Source organism: Erpetoichthys calabaricus, chromosome 10 (assembly GCF_900747795.2).
Source record: "Erpetoichthys calabaricus chromosome 10, fErpCal1.3, whole genome shotgun sequence".
Taxonomy (NCBI): domain Eukaryota; kingdom Metazoa; phylum Chordata; class Cladistia; order Polypteriformes; family Polypteridae; genus Erpetoichthys; species Erpetoichthys calabaricus.
In genome coordinates this window covers 158,964,307-158,982,156 of record NC_041403.2, presented here as the reverse complement: position 1 = coordinate 158,982,156, position 17,850 = coordinate 158,964,307, and the positions used below count along the sequence as shown (strand labels likewise).

At 43.1% G+C, this 17,850-nt stretch overlaps 1 protein-coding gene across 2 annotated transcripts in view; it reads left to right on the top strand.

Annotated features, from left to right (window-relative positions):
• The window catches only part of slc43a3a (solute carrier family 43 member 3a), a 79,315-nt gene that overhangs the window by 57,999 nt on the left and 3,466 nt on the right, over nt 1-17,850 (top strand). For both annotated transcript variants that reach the window (XM_028812240.2, XM_051932574.1), the window contains exons 9-12: nt 3,206-3,382; nt 8,015-8,125; nt 12,490-12,673; nt 14,087-14,210. In XM_028812240.2, the coding sequence (XP_028668073.1) occupies nt 3,206-3,382; nt 8,015-8,125; nt 12,490-12,673; nt 14,087-14,210 (596 nt within the window). The remainder of the gene's footprint in view (nt 1-3,205; nt 3,383-8,014; nt 8,126-12,489; nt 12,674-14,086; nt 14,211-17,850) is intronic.

Genomic DNA, 17,850 nt, shown 5'->3' with positions numbered 1-17,850 from the left:
GAATCCGCGGACTACATAAAGGAAATGGGTACCTGAACAGAAAACTGAGTCTCAAATACCTACACAATAACTATAACAATCGTAATAAACGAACAATAAAACAATACAGAACCGCTAAGCAAGGAGAAAGGACGGCCTTATATGGCGTTCGTTTATAAAACAGCGGACAGGCTGTGTAAAGGCAGCTTCACAAAAAAACAGATCCTTAACAAATTGTTATTGGTATATTTTCCCTCAATTTAAAAAGGTTTTGTTTTCTTCTTAATAAAAATTTAAAAGCAGTACTTCACCGCTGCGAAACGCGGGGATTTGGCTATATATATATTTATATATATATGTAGATATATATATATATATATATATATATATATATATATGTGTGAATGTATGTATGTATATATATATATATGTGTATATGTATGTAGATATGTATATATATATATATATATATATGTGTATATATATGTAGATATGTATATATATATATATATATATATATATATATATATATATGTAGATATGTAAATATGTATATGTATATATATGTGTCTATATGTGTATATATATATATATATATATATGTGTGTATGTATGCATGTATGTATGTGTGTATATGTATATATGTATGTATGTATGTGTGTATATATATATATATGTATGTATGTATGTATGTGTGTATATATATATGTATGTATGTATGTGTATATGTATATATGTATATGTGTGTGTGTATGTATGTATGTATGTATGTGTGTATATATGTATGTATGTATGTGTGTATATATATATATATATATATGTATGTATGTGTATATGTATATATGTATATGTGTGTATGTGTGTATATATATATATATGTATGTATGTATGTATGTATGTGTATATGTATATGTGTGTGTGTATGTATGTATGTATGTGTGTATATATATATATGTATGTATGTGTATATGTTTATATGTATGTGTGTATATATATATATGTATGTATGTATGTGTATATGTATATATGTATATGTGTGTGTGTATGTATGTGTGTATATGTATGTGTATATATATATTGATATATATATATATATATATATATATATATATATATATATATATATATATATATATATATATATATATGTATATATATGTGGATGTGTATATGTATATATATATGTATATGTAGATATGTGTATATGTAGATATGTATATATATGTATATATGTATATGCTCAATAATCCAGGTAAGGAAATCCTAGAAATTTGATTCTGTTCATCTGGACAAAGTTTTTAAGTGGGAGAAATATTTCGAGACTTATCCAAGTCTCTTCCTCAGTCTCAATTGACTGCAGGTTTCCCCAACCTTATAAACAGTACCTTTGCTTAATCACAGAGACTAGCACCATTGACAAAGGGCCAGTTGATCAGTGATATGCAAATTGTCCACTGATTAGTAGACGTGTGAACCATTCATAGAGGGTTGAGGAATGGCTGCAATCACGTCAAAAAGGCCCTGAGTAAATGTGGATATCCCAGCTGGTCTTTTGTCAAAGCAGGGAGGACACCTAAAGAACGCTCCAAGCGATTCATGAGAGAGGAAGGACATCCACTGCCTAAGCGAAAACCCTTAGTGATCCTGTATGTGTCAGGAGTATCGGAACAGCTGAGGCGCATTTTCTCGAAACACCAGGTCTCAGTGGCTTTCAAACCCCAAAACACGCTACGCCAAAGATTGGTCCATCCCAAGGATCGGGTCCCACGGCACAAACAGAGTAACATAGTTTATGCAGTTAAGTGCCAGGAGGAGTGCCGTGAATTGTACATCGGGGAAACCAAGCAGCCACTGGCTAAGCGCATGTCACAACACAGAAGAGCTTCCTCGTCAGGCCAGGACTCCGCAGTTTATTTACATCTACAGGATAGTGGTCACTCCTTTAAAGATGAAGAGGTGCACATCCTGGACAGGGAGGAGCACTGGTTTGAGAGAGGAATCAAGGAGGCCATTTACGTGAAAAAGGAACGACCATCTCTGAACAGAGGAGGGGGCCTAAGGGTACATCTGTCACCATCTTACAATGCTGTGATTGCAGCCATTCCTCAACCCTCTATGAATGGTTCACACGTCTACTAATCAGTGGACAATTTGCATATCACTGATCAACTGGCCCTTTGTCAATGGTGCTAGTCTCTGTGATTAAGCAAAGGTACTGTTTATAAGGTTGGGGAAACCTGCAGTCAATTGAGACTGAGGAAGAGACTTGGATAAGTCTCGAAATATTTCTCCCACTTAAAAACTTTGTCCAGATGAACAGAATCAAATTTCTAGGATATATGTATATGTATATATATATATTTATATGACCTCTTTAACACACTACTTCTCCGCTGCGAAGCGCGGGTATTTTGCTAGTATAATATAATATAATAGAAAGTGTTTGATTCATTTTCCTGGTGTAAACATAACACTAAGGAGTTTAAAGGATAAATTATAAATAAAAAAGAGAAAAAAAGGAATTTATTCCTAAACCAGGAGATTAACTCTGGCAAAAACATTACATTTCTTTCCTGATTATTTAATTACGGATTGGAGTTTTTAACTTTGGAGTTTTTAACTATTGGATGCCATTTTTACGTTATTTTTGCCTTTTTTTACCTTTCCTTGCCATTTTTGCTCTTCTGTTGTTTTTTATAAATCTTGATTTACAAAGAGGTTTTGTTTTGTCATTTGATGCCAGAGGTTTACGGTCACCCTCTCCTTTGAAAGATATTTCTATGTCTCTTTTAGGTATCTAAGGTACTTTAGAACTTTGAAAGCTTGAGCCTGTTTAGACTCTGAAGCTTGCCTTCTGAGTTTGGGGGTCAGGCTGCATGCGGTGAGCTCAAACTCAGTCTGGCTTGGTATTATTTGTTACTTTACTACAAAATGACAATCTTACAAACTACCAAAAAAAAATGAAATGTAATTGACAAAAACAAGTATTAAAATGGATAATAACAAACCCGGCCTGTACCGTAACACACTGAACATTAGATATGCGTGTTTTCAAGATTAACATCAGATGCTGGGTTTGACCAGCTTGACACACACATGAAGGCAACTTAAAGAAGGAATCCAAAGGGAAAGTAACAGTAGCCACTTCCCGGCTGGTCACAGGGTGACTTGTGTGGTAACTGCATGTGCAATGTAAAGCTAAATGACCTTTGATGTCTCTCCTCAGATGGGAAGACAGTAGCCACCAGCCCACAGGATCAGCGGGATTTTAAGAGCTGCTTCCTCTCATCCCTCTTTTTCTGGCATCTTGTGTGGATTTCTGTCATGCAGCTGCGACACTACCTGTTCATCGGAACACTCAACCCCATGCTGGTGCGACTTTCTGAAAATGACCAACACCAAGGTAAAAGAAAAGTGTACTCCATGACATATCCTCGTGTCATCAGGGGCTGGTGGGCAGGGTTAGCAGTTATGGAATCAGAAATGCCTTGGGATTTTTTTGAACCGGGTCATCGATAGTCATTAGTGAGATGGACTGTGCAGTTGGGACACCGACAACCAGACTGGTGCTAAAGTGCTTTGTGCAAATGTATTTTTAAATAATTCTGAAGAGTGGGCAAAAACATTTAATAAATAAATCATAAAATCCAAACTGCGGTGGAATGTCTTAAAACAAGTAAGTGAATAGTTCAAATGAAAGTTAAAACCAAAATGAATCGGACCCCACACTGTACTCCCCTGAAAATGAGTGCACGTTAGGTGACCATCTGAGAAAGTTAGCATCATTCTTTAAAAAAGGCTTCCTGAGACCCTTATCATGATAGATAGATAGATAGATAGATAGATAGATAGATAGATAGATAGATAGATAGATAGATAGATAGATAGATAGATAGATAGATAGATAGATAGATAGATAGATAGATATGAAAGGGGGAAATCTGCCTAGTTGATGTGACGACGGTATCAGTGCACTCACCACACATTTGATGGAGAAGGGGTGAAAGGGATGAAGACCACGGAGCGGCTGCTGCTTCACCACCTGAGGCCACAGGTCCGCCATGCCCTCGACCCTCTGCAGTTCGCATATCACGAGCAGGTGGGAGTGGAGGTTGCCATCATCTACATGCTACACCGATCCCTCTCCCACTTGGACAGAGGCAGTGGTGCTGTAAGAATTATGTTTCTAGACTTCTCTAGCACCTTCAACACAATCCAACCTCTGCTCCTTAGGGACAAGCTGACAGAGATGGGAGTAGATTCATACCTGGTGGCATGGATCGTGGACTATCTTACAGACAGACCTCAGTATGTGCGTCTCGGGAACTGCAGGTCTGACATTGTGGTCAGCAACACAGGAGCGCCACAGGGGACTGTACTTTCTCCGGTCCTGTTCAGCCTATATACATCGGACTTCCAACACAACTCGGAGTCCTGCCACGTGCAAAAGTTCGCTGACGACACTGCTATCGTGGGCTGCATCAGAAGTGGGCAGGAGGAGGAGTATAGGGACCTAATCAATGACTTTGTTAAATGGTGTGACTCAAACCACCTCCACCTGAACACCAGCAAAACCAAGGAGCTGGTGGTGGATTTTAGGAGGCCCAGGCCCCTCATGGACCCCGTGATCATCAGAGGTGACTGTGTGCAGAGGGTGCAAACCTATAAATACCTGGGATGATAAATTGGACTGGACTGCCAATACTGATGCTCTGTGCAAGAGAGGACAGAGCCAACTCTACTTCCTTAGAAGGCTGGCGTCCTTCAACATCTGCAATAAGATGCTGCAGATGTTCTATCAGACGGTTGTGGCGAGCGCCTTCTTCTATGCGGTGGTGTGCTGGGGAGGCAGCATTAAGAAGAAAGACGCCTCACGCCTGGACAAACTGGTGAGGAAGGCAGGCTCTATTGTAGGCATGGAGCTGGACAGTTTGACATCTGTGACAGAGCAACGGGCACTGAGCAGACTCCTGTCAATCATGGAGAATCCACTGCATCCACTGAACAGGATCATCTCCAGACAGAGGAGCAGCTTCAGCGACAGACTGCTGTCACCGTCCTGCTCCACTGACAGACTGAGGAGATCGTTCCTCCCCCACACTATGCAACTCTTCAATTCCACCCGGGGGGGTAAACGTTAAAATTATACAAAGTTATTGTCCGTTTTACCTGCATTGTTATCACTCTTTAATTTAATATTGTCCTTTATCAGTATGCTGCTGCTGGAGTATGTGAATTTTCCCCTTGGGATTAATAAAGTATCTATCTATCAATTAGAGACAGGGGATGATTAGGGGGCCAGAATGACTAGGCCAGGGGTCCCCAACTCCGGTCCTGGAGGGCACCTGTGGCTGCAGGTTTTCATTTTAACCCTTTTCTTAATTAGTGACGTGTTTTTGCGGCTAATTAACTTCTTTTGAATTAATTTTAATTGACTTGTTTTTAAGATTTGTTCCCCTGAATTTCCTCTGAATTGCTTCATTTCTTTTGAATTAATTTTATTTGACTGGCTCTTGAAGAGTCAGACCCCTTGTTTATTTTTCCTTAATTAGCTGCCAAACAGTAATGAGATATAAAATGAGCCAAAACATGACCAGCAAACTGTGTCCATCATACAAGATCTAAAAATAAAGAATGGTGAAGGTCTCAGGAATGCTGATCTGGCTCAGGTCCACAAAACATTTTAACAGTGTTCTTAGAAAAGAGCAAATTTCGGAAATGTCTGCTATTGCACAATGAGAGCAGCAACGAGCCATGGAATTAAAGAACGAGTTTAATTAACAACGAGCATTGGCGCCTAATTAAGCAACTGGTTGGAGTGAAATTGGTTGGGTTTGAGGCCCTGGCTTAGTTGGTCTTCTGTTGGTTCACTCACTTCACATTTCATTTCTGTTTGGGTGCCATTTAAGGAAAGAAATGAAGCAATTCAGGGGAACAAATCTTAAAAAACAAGTCAATTAAAATTAATTCAAAAGAAGTTAATTAGCAGCAAAAATAGGTCACTAACTAAGAAAAGGGTCAGAATGAAAACCTGCAGCCACTGGGGCCCTCCAGGACTGGAGTTGGGGACCCCCCTGGACTGGGCTATGGTGGGCAATTTAGCCAGGACATCAGGATCCACCCTACTGTTTATGAAAGGAGCCCAGGGGTCTTTAATGGCAACAGATGGTCAGGACCTCAGTTTTAGGTCTCATCTGAAAGGAAGGCACGGCACCATATTTACAGCCCAGTGTCCTTGTCACTGCATTGGGATTCACATTCAGACCACAGGATAAGTGCCCTCTGCTGGCTTCACCATCACCTCTACCAGTAGCAACCCAAGCTTTTCCTAGATGGTCTCCCATCCAAGTACTGGCTGGGCCCAGACATGCTTCGCTTCAGGTGGGTGACCTCTTCTGAAGGGCAGGTGGTATGGCTGCTGGCACGCACACACACATTGACTAAAATGCAACAAAGTTAAAAAGAAAGAAAACTTCTGACTTGAAACTCCCAGTCCCGGTGAGGTGCTAGCCAGACGTATTGCTGTTGTGTATAAAGGAGCCCCCGCAGCGTTTCTGGGCGCACGTCTGCTGAATGATTTGTTGGCTGTAAGTCTTCAGTGTTGGTGTGTCAGAGAGAGGATGTGCAGCATTGTTCAGAATGGCACTCAGGTTTGTTTTCATCCTCTCCTCCACTATTGACTATCAGAGGGTCTATAAAGTGTGACTAATAACTGATCCAGCCCTTCAAATTAACTTGTTGATTCGGTGGGCCTCTTCTTGAAGTGACATTGCCAGCCCAGCACAACCACTCTGGCCATCGCAGAGTTGTAGAAGACATGAAAGATGTCACTTCCCACATTAAAGGAACACAGTCTGCTCTGCATTGTGACATCAGTCGAACCTGTCATTAATGTGGACCACCCCAACACCCCCCCCCCCCCCCCCAAGTACTTGTAGGACTGGGCCACCTCTACATCTGCTCCAAGATCAGTGGCTAGACATGGAGGGTCTTTGGTGCTGTGAAAGGCAACACCCAATTCCTTGGTTTTGCTGATGTCAAGTTGTAGACAATTCTCAAACTTCTCCTCCTGACTTCTCTTCTTTTTTTCATCCCCCTTATCAATTCACCCTATCAGAGCAGAATCAGCTAAGAATATCTGCCAGTGACTTGACCTTCTGTTATATTTCTAGTCTGAGGTGTACACAGTGAGGAGTAAAGCAGACAGGCCTGTTCCTCGTGGTGTTCCAGTTTTGCTCACACAGTCCTTGAGTCTCATAAGCTGTTGTCTACCTGACAGATAGTCCATCATCCAGGACCCCACAGGCTCATCCATCTGCATATCTCTGAGTTTACCCCTTAAGAGGGATGGCTGGATGGTACTGAAGGCCCTGGAGAAATAAAAAAACAGCATTGTCACAGTACTGCCAGCTTTGTCAGGCCTTGTGGAGCACACACATCATTGCATCCTCCAATCCAGTCTTTGTCCAATAGGCAAACAACTGGGGGTCCAGGTGGTCTTCCACAAGAGGACTCCTACAGTCCAGGACCAGAATCTCAAAGGCCTTCATGATGTGAGATGAAAGTGCCACTGGTCTGCCTTCTTTGGCACAGAGACAATGCCGGATGTTATGCAAAGCAGTGCAACTTTCTGTAGCTTTAAGGACAGACTGAATAAGTGACAGAGGACACCACAAAGTTGGTCATCACAGCCTTAAGAACTCAAGGGCTGACTCCATCTGGTCTCACAGCCTTTCCTGTGTGTAGCTTCCTCAGGTGTCTCTATACTTGTTCTTCAGTTATGGACACTGATGGTCAGCGGTGGCCATTCAAGTTGATGTGGCAGTAGTTGTTGATGGTTTGGGGTTAGGGTGGTCATTGCAAGAAGGTGTCAATGGGAGGAAAAAATTAACCAAACAATTGTTGCATGCTAAATTGTGCATTTGCAGAAAGAGAATTGTGGGAAAACGTGACTTCCTAGGGAATCCGAAGTGGACGTTTCAGGGTGCCCTCAGACGTGTACTTTCTGACTCTTGTCACGTGGTTTGTTTTGCAGTTAGCCGCTACACCAACGCCTTTGCCTTCACCCAGCTGTGCGGCGTTTTGTGTGCCCCATGGAACGGACTGGTGATGGACCGGCACAAAAGGGGACACAACAGCCAGAAAAGTAAGTAAGCACAAAGGACGTTTGACTCTTGTGAAGTTTCCTCCCCATTTCTGTCCTCCTTTGTTGACCCACAGATAGTAAAGGTGGCAAATGTAAACCTAACGTGTATGCCAGCTGGGCACTGGTGCATACTTTAGATCATATCCCTTTTAACAGATGTGTTAAGAAATTGTGCAGCGGGTTGCAGGTCAAGTCCTTGTATCTGGTTTGAAAGACCACCAACCTTGACGTCACATCACCTTACAGTTTGGGCCTTCTTACCAGAAGATACAGTGCATCCGGAAAGTATTCACAGCGCATCACTTTTTCCACATTTTCTTATGTTACAGCCTTATTCCAAAATGGATTAAATTCATTTTTTTCCTCAGAATTCTACACACAACACCCCATAATAACAACGTGAAAAATGTTTACTTGAGATTTTTGCAAATTTATTAAAAATAAAAAAACTGAGAAAGCACATGTACATAAGTATTCACAGCCTTTGCCATGAATCTCAAAATTGAGCTCAGGTGCATCCTGTTTCCCCTGATCATCCTTGAGATGTTTCTGCAGCTTAATTGGAGTCCACCTGTGGTAAATTCAGTTGACTGGACATGATTTGGAAAGGCACACACCTGTCTATAGAAGGTCCCACAGTTGACAGTTCATGTCAGAGCACAAACCAAGCATGAAGTCAAAGGAATTGTCTGTAGACCTCCGAGACAGGATTGTCTCAAGGCACAAATCTGGGGAAGGTTACAGAAAAATTTCTGCTGCTTTGAAGGTCCCAATGAGCACAGTGGCCTCCATCATCCGTAAGTGGAAGAAGTTCGAAACCACCAGGACTCTTCCTAGAGCTGACCGGCCATCTAAACTGAGCAATCGGGGGAGAAGGGCCTTAGTCAGGGAGGTGACCAAGCACCCGATGGTCACTCTGTCAGAGCTCCAGAGGTCCTCTGTGGAGAGAGGAGAACCTTCCAGAAGGACAACCATCTCTGTAGCAATCCACCAATTAGGCCTGTATGGTAGAGTGGCCAGACGGAAGCCACTCCTTAGTAAAAGGCACATGGCAGCCTGCCTGGAGTTTGCCAAAAGGCACCTGAAGGACTCTCAGACCATGAGAAAGAAAATTCTCTGGTCTGATGAGACAAAGATTGAACTCTTTGGTGTGAATGCCAGGCGTCACGTTTGGAGGAAACCAGGCACCGCTCATCACCAGGCCAATACCATCCCTACAGTGAAGCATGGTGGTGGCAGCATCATGCTGTGGGGATTTTTTCAGCAGCAGGGACTGGGAGACTAGTCAGGATAAAGGGAAAGATGACTGCAGCAATGTACAGAGACATCCTGGATGAAAACCTGCTCCAGAGCGCTCTTGACCTCAGACTGGGGCGACGGTTCATCTTTCAGCAGGACAACGACCCTAAGCACACAGCCAAGATATCAAAGGAGTGGCTTCAGGACAACTCTGTGAATGTGCTTGAGTGGCCCAGCCAGAGCCCAGACTTGAATCCGATTGAACATCTCTGGAGAGATCTTAAAATGGCTGTGCACCGACGCTTCCCATCCAACCTGAAGGAGCTTGAGAGGTGCTGCAAAGAGGAATGGGCGAAACTGGCCAAGGATAGGTGTGCCAAGCTTGTGGCATCATATTCAACAAGACTTGAGGCTGTAATTGCTGCCAAAGGTGCATCGACAAAGTATTGAGCAAAGGCTGTGAATATTTATGTACATGGGATTTCTCAGTTTTAATTATTTTTAATAAATTTGCAAAAGCTTCAAGTAAACTTTTTTCACATTGTCATTATGGGGTGTTGTGTGTAGAATTCTGAGGAAAAAAATGAATTTAATCCATTTTGGAATAAGGCTGTAACATAACAAAATGTGGAAAAAGTGATGCGCTGTGAATACTTTCTGGATGCACTGTATATATGTTAAATTAATGCTTAGAATTATTTTTTCTCTCCATTATAAAAAATATCTTGGAAGGTTGGAAGGAGACGAGACGTGATTTTTTCAGAGAGACACGTTCACATCCCGCGAGACGAGACTTTGTCCCAAGAGATTTAACCACGGCCCGGGGCTGGAAATAAAAGACAAAGAGTAGATGACAAAGTAGATCGTCGTAAAGAATTCAAAAACGTTGGCGCGATACACATGGAGAGCAGGTTAGAGATAATGTAAATACGAAAATTCAAAAGTCTCAAAAAAATGATAGTAAAGATCACCTTAGCGCAAACAAATGGAAATTATTATTTGTTGAAATAACGGAACAGCGAAAAGAGATCGACTGCATTGTTCGGATTTAAACTTTAAGTTGGAGACTTGTAGATCATATAATTCGTGTTGCCTTCAGGGGAAAAAAATCATTCAATCATTTCTCATTTGTGTGAATGCTATTGCCAGAAACATTTCTTGTAGAGAGGAAGAAACGATATTCACTCACGGGCAGTTAAACATTGCATTGTACAAACACGGAATCAAAATTCAAAGCAATATTGATGAAAAGGTAAAAGCGAAAAGAGATCGAATATATGGACATCGGTGATATGACATGCAGACCATGCGGCACGGCAGCAGCAGCAAGCCAGCAGCTGATCGAGCAAAGTGGAGGTAAAAAGAAAACTGCATTTGTATCCCATTGTATCACCGTTTAAGAGGGGGTGTCGGAGGAGTGACCGCGTCTCCTTGGGGTGCGTCTCCTCTTCACAACACAAGCGGCAGAGACAAGAAGAGGCTGGCACGTAGCGCAGGCCTTTTGGGCGAGCAGGGGACGAAGCCACCTAGTATTGTAATTGAAGAGACGGGACACTAGCCTGCTGCATGGGATTACCAACGTTGAGCAGCTGAACCTCTTTTTCACCTCATTCATTTCCACACCAGCTGAAGCCATGTGAAGGAGCTAAACTGTGTTTTAATTTGGCATGACGTTTATTTTTAACATAACATGGCGCGGTCACTCCTCTACAAAACCAAATAACTAAAGCGGTTCAGTTTAACGTCAAGTAACCTGAGCAAGTGTTGAAACATTTCTTAGCTTTAATTTCTTAAAATGGTAGTGTGAAGAGCTGGCTGCCTCACAGAGCCAGGCCCGCCCTGCCTTTACAGTGTGGAGGTTCTCCGTCACATCAAGTGGGGACTCGCGATTAGCAAATGTTGGTGTCCGAGGTCCTACATTGGACCGCCAACCCTAATTCTACTACGATCCGCTCCAGCCCCAGAAGATTCCATGCCATAATTCCACTTAATTGCAACCACAACCTGCTTAAATGTGGAATATCAAATGACCAAGGTGAGAAAAGGGTCTCTAGTGACCCCATTACGGTGTAAGTTACCGTTATACTGCCTTATTGTGAAAACTCACCTTCTGTGAGATTTACTTCCCGTGCCCATATCTGGAACTCTACTCCTCCATCATATAATGACCCCTAAAACCTGTGCCCAGCCCTAACTAAGATTCACAACACTCTGTCCCCATCTTTAAACTCAACGTATGTTCCGCTACTGCTGGCGACCATGCAGGCCGAGGTTTACAAATTATGCCCTGTTTTTAAAACTGAGATAAGAGGTCAAATTAGCAAATGATAGAGGCAGGTCAAGGGTCATGGAGGAAGGAGAAAGGGAGGTAGAGACGAGGAAAGAAAAGAGAAGTCGCAAGTGTCTAGATGGGTAGCACACGCATTTAGAAATTACAAGAAGAGCGGTTAAGTCGTCAACCGGATAACTAAAGTTACGCCACGGCAGATGGAATTGGGCTGTTTTTTGTTTCGACCTTCATCCTTGACGTTTATTTAGTGAGCAGCCTGCGCCAGTTTGAAGCCAACTGCTTTGATACACTACGGGGTGGCGCAGCCGTTTCCAACAGCTGCGCCAACTGAGCTGACCAGACCAACCGTGCAAGTGCAAGTGAAATTTGAACTTGGGAGATGCGTTTTATCAGCTACAGGAACTTCCTCCTTCCAAGGTAATTCAAAAGCCAGGTGGCGTCGTTGCTGTTGAAACGACATGTCAGTGTCGGCTGCCTACTTGCATTGACTTATGAAGACGTGACCAAATCCTGGCGACGTGACGTTGAACTGCAAGTGCAGTGCCGCCCATTTCTCTATAATTCCCATGTAGCCATTAGTTTTGGTAGGTGCAAACATAGCGAGGCCGAGATAGGAAGAGCCCACTTCTAAATACGAGGACCCTGATTGAATTGCGGAGCAGAGGACAGTAGGACTCATATTTAACATGAAATCAGGTTATTTTGGACTTTACCCAGAATGCTTCATTTCTCTAATCTCCATTCATGTTCTCTCACGTCAGTTGCAGTGGACCCCCATTTCATTTACGGTTCGCTAACCTTCACTTGCATTTCTTTCTCTGTCTTCCCTTCCCAGGCACAGATGCACTCGCCGACCTCCAGTCTTCGGTGTTGTCTCTCGCACTGACCGCCTTCCAGTGCGTTTTGTTTTCCGTGTGCGTGACCATCCCAGTGCTGCCAGTACAGTATGCCTCCTTCATCCTGCAAGTTCTCAACAGGTCCTTTCTGTATGGAGGAAACGCGGCATTCGTCGCAATTGCGTAAGTTAGTAAAAAGGGGCTTCCAAGTTGCGCTTAAAGACATCTTTTTGTTTTGCTCTGAAATGTTTAAGGGGTAAAACGGCTGCCTCAGGTGGGGGGACGACTTCAAATGCTTTGGGATTTTATTCACAAGTGCGGCTAGAAGTGATCATGAGATCGGTTGATGAATCAGTGCAAAGGCGGCAGACTTCCAGACGTTGTACTAGACCGAGAAGCTACTGAGTTACCGGTTAGTCTACATGACCATCCATGACCACAACCTCTGGGCTGAGACTCCGAGAATGAGATTACGGGGGGTAGAAGTCACCGAAACGAGGTTCTAGCAGGAATGTGACTCTCCTCAGGTGATATGAGCTGTGGCTGAGAGGCATATGGTGCACATTGTCATTGACTGGTGGTAAAGGACAGGAACTCTGATGAAATATTAGAGTAGCTCAGTTGGCACCCCATTTATTCAGAGAGTTTGTCACCCATGTGCGTCAGAGGACCTCCTCACAAGCGTGGTATGTAATAACCCACCAGTACCAGAGGGGGCGCTGCCACTAATGAGGTTGTCTCTTCCTTACATGCCAGCACAGAGCAAGTTTCTTAATCCCACCCTGTCGGGTGCAGCCACCATAAAACACCCTGAGAGTCCCGAAAGGAGGGGTCATTGACTGGCCAGAACAACCGCGAGAGGGAGCTCCATAAGGCCTGACAGAATGTTACTTTTGTTAATCTAAACCTCCCGCTGAAGGGACAGTGCTTCCCAGTGTTTGTGATTTGTTTCTTTGATGTGAGCTACTGTCTCCAGCCGTTAAATGGCGTATAACCCAGCTGGCACCCCAAGATGTCCAACACTGCTTCCGGGTTGTCATTACCACAGTTTTTAACTAAAGATGGTGCAGAAATGATTAGAAATCTCTCCTGCCGTTGGCTAACGCAAGGACATGTGTTTATTACGGGGAGGGCTGTGATCGTCTTCCAAATGAGACGCCCCCGTTTTAACAGCTCCTGGACCGGAAGGGGTGGAGTTACCTGCCCTCATTGGGCGTGCTGTTAGGGTGAGAAAGGAGACAAGGTGGTTAGGGATTGTGCGCCCTCCGGTGTCCCACAGTGGTAGTGCTGACCTTTGACGAGCCCAGATGTGCACAAATCTTTTTCACATTTTATTTTCCAATATAACAACTACATAATTTATTAACGCTGCCCACTCAAAAATCATTTCATCCTCACAAAACCACACGGAACACACTTTCTACGGCTTACAATACAATTTGACTACAGAGCTCTGGTTTTTCTTACAAACGTCTGACAGGTCAGCTGGAAATTCTCGATATATGTGGATAGAAGCCCACGCCGATGGACACGGAGGGGTGCAGGAACCGCTCGTCTTCATTTTACAGTTAACTCGATCTTGCTCTTTGCCTGCAGATTCCCAGCCCGTCATTTTGGAAAGCTGTACGGCCTCATCATGGCCCTCTCGGCAGTGGTGTCCCTGCTGCAGTACCCCTGCTTCGCTCTTATGAGGGGGCCTCTGAATGGAGACCCCCTTTACGTAAGTACATTATTGATCGTTTTTCTTTTTTTTTTTTGGAAGGCTGGGGTTACATTGACGAGATTCTAGCAAACAAATACAGTGACGTGCAAAAGTATTTAACCCCCTTGAAAATCGTCGTAATTTCCTGCAAGGTAAAAGATTTCTCCACATATTTATCCATTCAGTATTTTGAATGTGCTGCGGTGTGTTGGCACCCTGCCCAGGATTGGTTCCTGCCTTGTGCCCTGTGTTGGCTGGGATTGGCTCCAGCAGACCCCCCGTGACCCTGTGTTCGGATTCAGCGGGTTGGATAATAGATGGATTTTGAATGTGAACTGGAAATGAATTGTTCCAGCATTCAGAAAGTCCAAAGAAGCCATTTTCTGTAGATATGTAACTGAAGAAAAACCCCAAAGTGAGCGTTTGCACAAGTCTCCCCAAACCTCTTATGTCACATTTTTCAGGTTTTCGGCAAATTGAGAAAATGTTACCTATACTTAACAATTTCGAGATTATATTTTTCCTGAGCCTCACGAACACAATATTGATTTTTTCACGAATCAACACCTGCCGTTAAAAGCACGTGATCGTAACCGGACGTTTTCATTGGTAGGCGGCCTTCCCTTATTGGTCAGTGGAGTTGCTCGGTTTTTGTCCCGCAGTATGTAAACTACTGTGTACGTTTGAGCTTCTTCCATCGTGCTATGAAGACATATTTGCCCATCACCAGCGCCTTATAACATCAGAAAAGACCCGGTAACTCCAAAAACTCAATTTTAAAAAAATGTCAGTCACTAAGGTTTTTCCATTGCGCGTGTGACATATTTAAACTTCTGTGTTTTGGAAGCCTGCGGTGGGTTGGCACCCTGCCCGGGATTGATTCCTGCCTTGTGCCCTGTGTTGGCTGGGATTGGCTCCAGCAGACCCCCGTGACCCTGTGTTCGGATTCAGCAGGTTGGAAAATGGATGGATGGATGTTTTGGAAGCTCCAACACAAATGAATCATAAATGACACAGCAGTGACAGGCATAATTAACAATAATGAGGCCCTACTTGTGAGTCCTTTATGTCTCTCTGGATATTAAAAGCCGATCGCTGCCACCATGAAGATGAAGATGCATTCTGCTGATGTAAGAAACAAAGTCATTGAAATGTACAAGGCAGGTGATGGCGACACAGCAAGGTTGTTATAGTTAGTTTCCGTTTTGATTTTAGTTTTCATTATTGTTAAAAAAAAAATTTGGTACTGTGGTGGGTTGGCGCCCTGCCCGGGATTTGTTCGTGCCTTGCGCTCTGTGGTGGCTGGGATTTGCTCCAGCAGACCCCCATGACCCTGTGTTAGTATATAGCGGGCTGGAAAATGGATGGATGGATGGAAGATTTTCGTAAGCTGAAATAAAATAATCAACAAAACCGAAATGAAAAACTAAAGGAAACTATTAAACTGGCCGGAAAGACATATTTTTAGGTTTTGTTTTTGAATTAATATTCTTGCTGTTAAGTCTAACTCTTGTAACTTTTAACTCCAAAACAGAAAGTCACCCACCACGGACCGCCCGCATGTATTCATCCCGTGAACGACGGCGGTTGTTCACACAGCATTTGCGGTGACAGAGCGAGCTGACCACGGGCGCGTAAAGCGTGTGGAATACAAAGCGATTTACTGGGCCGCCTTTTTTGTGTTTGTTGTATATCAAGATGTAACTGAAACGCCTGAAACTGCAGTGTGCTGGTCAACAAAACCTTTATCGTACGGAAAGAAAAATCACGAGTAACATTTCAGTTAATTTCTCAGGTGCATGCGTTTTGTCGACAATAATTTCACCTGCCACATTACACAGGAGAAATCCTTCTTGAAAATATAACGGCACTGATCGAGAGACTGGCGGTCAACATACAAGATCAGCATATTGTTGCCGACCAGTCACTTTCGCTTTAAAAAAGTTGTTTAACAACGAAGAGATACAAACTTTGTAAAATTCCTGAGTTGGGAACTGAACTACAGGTAGGTAGGCGAAGAGAGTCTGCCAACTGGTGAAAAAATAAATATACTATGTGACAGATCCTTTAAATATTTTGCATCTAAATTTGCACAAGAGGCTGAGATCTCCTCCATGCTCATGCTCCTAAAGTTTAAAATTGGACAAAAAAAAACAAAAAAACGACATACTGGATGTTGTTTAGGCTTTTCAAAACGCTCTTCTGAATTTTACGATTCCTAATCCTCTGCTTCTGCATAAGATCCGTCTGACTCGATAAGACATCTTGGTGTTTTGTGATGCCGACCTGATTTAAACACTGCAGGGATTTCCATGTCATTTGCCGCAGCTTTAGGCTCGCGATAGAGAGCCTCCTGACAGGTGTCATGGTTGCCTCCCCCTGGCGGCGGATCTGGTGGCAGCATCAGGCTATGGGGATGTTTTTCATGTGGCGGGACTGGGAATCTTGTCAGAGGTGAAGAGACAATGGATGGACCGAAATACCACACAGTATTGCAGGAGAACTTGTTCCAGTATGCTTTGAACCTACGGCTTGGGAGAAGATTCAACTTTGAATGTGACAAGGACCCCCAAGTGACACTGGAATGGCTGAGTCAAAGCCCCAATCTTAACCTTGTTGAGGACCTGTGACACGATTTGAAAACTGCTGTCCAGAGGTAGTTAAATGTCTACAGAAAATGGTTTACTTTGACTTTGAAATGTAATGTATCAACATAAGACTTCACAGAACGGATTAATACAGGGACAAATCTTTTGTCATGCAGAAAATTACACTGCAGTCGTTCATCTTTTCTTTATTTCTTGTTCTCCTTGTTCTACTCTCTTCGGAGAAGAGCTCCTGTTAGATGAATCTCTTTTGCTTTCCTCTACAGTAGTAGTGCAAAAATTAGTGCAAACATCACACGTTTGTGATGCGTTGCAGTTGTCATTCAAACAGATGTTGCATTACAAATATACTCTGATGGATCATCACAAACATTTGTAGTAATGCATGGTATATACAACAAATATTTGTGTTGCGCTATCTGATACAGTGCATCTGGAAAGTATTCACAGCGCATCACTTTTTCCACATTTTGTTATGTTACAGCCTTATTCCAAAATGGATTAAATTCATTTTTTTCCTCAGAATTCTACACACAACACCCCATAATGACAACGTGAAAAAAGTTTACTTGAGGTTTTTACAAATTTATTAAAAATAAAAAAAATGAGAAAGCTCATGTACATAAGTATTCACAGCCTTTACCGTGAAGCTCGAAATTGAGCTCAGGTCCATCCTGTTTCCCCTGATCATCCTTGAGATGTTTCTGCAGCTTCATTGGAGTCCACCTGTGGTAAATTCAGTTGATTGGACATGATTTGGAAAGGCACACACCTGTTTATATAAGGTCCCACAGTCGACAGTTCATGTCAGAGCACAAACCAAGCATGAAGTCAAAGGAATTGTCTGTAGACCTCCGAGACAGGATTGTCTCGAGGCACAAATCTGGGGAAGGTTACAGAAAAATTTCTGCTGCTTTGAAGGTCCCAATGAGCACAGTGGCCTCCATCATCCGTAAGTGGAAGAAGTTTGAAACCACCAGGACTCTTCCTAGAGCTGGCCGGCCATCTAAACTGAGCGATCGGGGGAGAAGGGCCTTAGTCAGGGAGGTGAC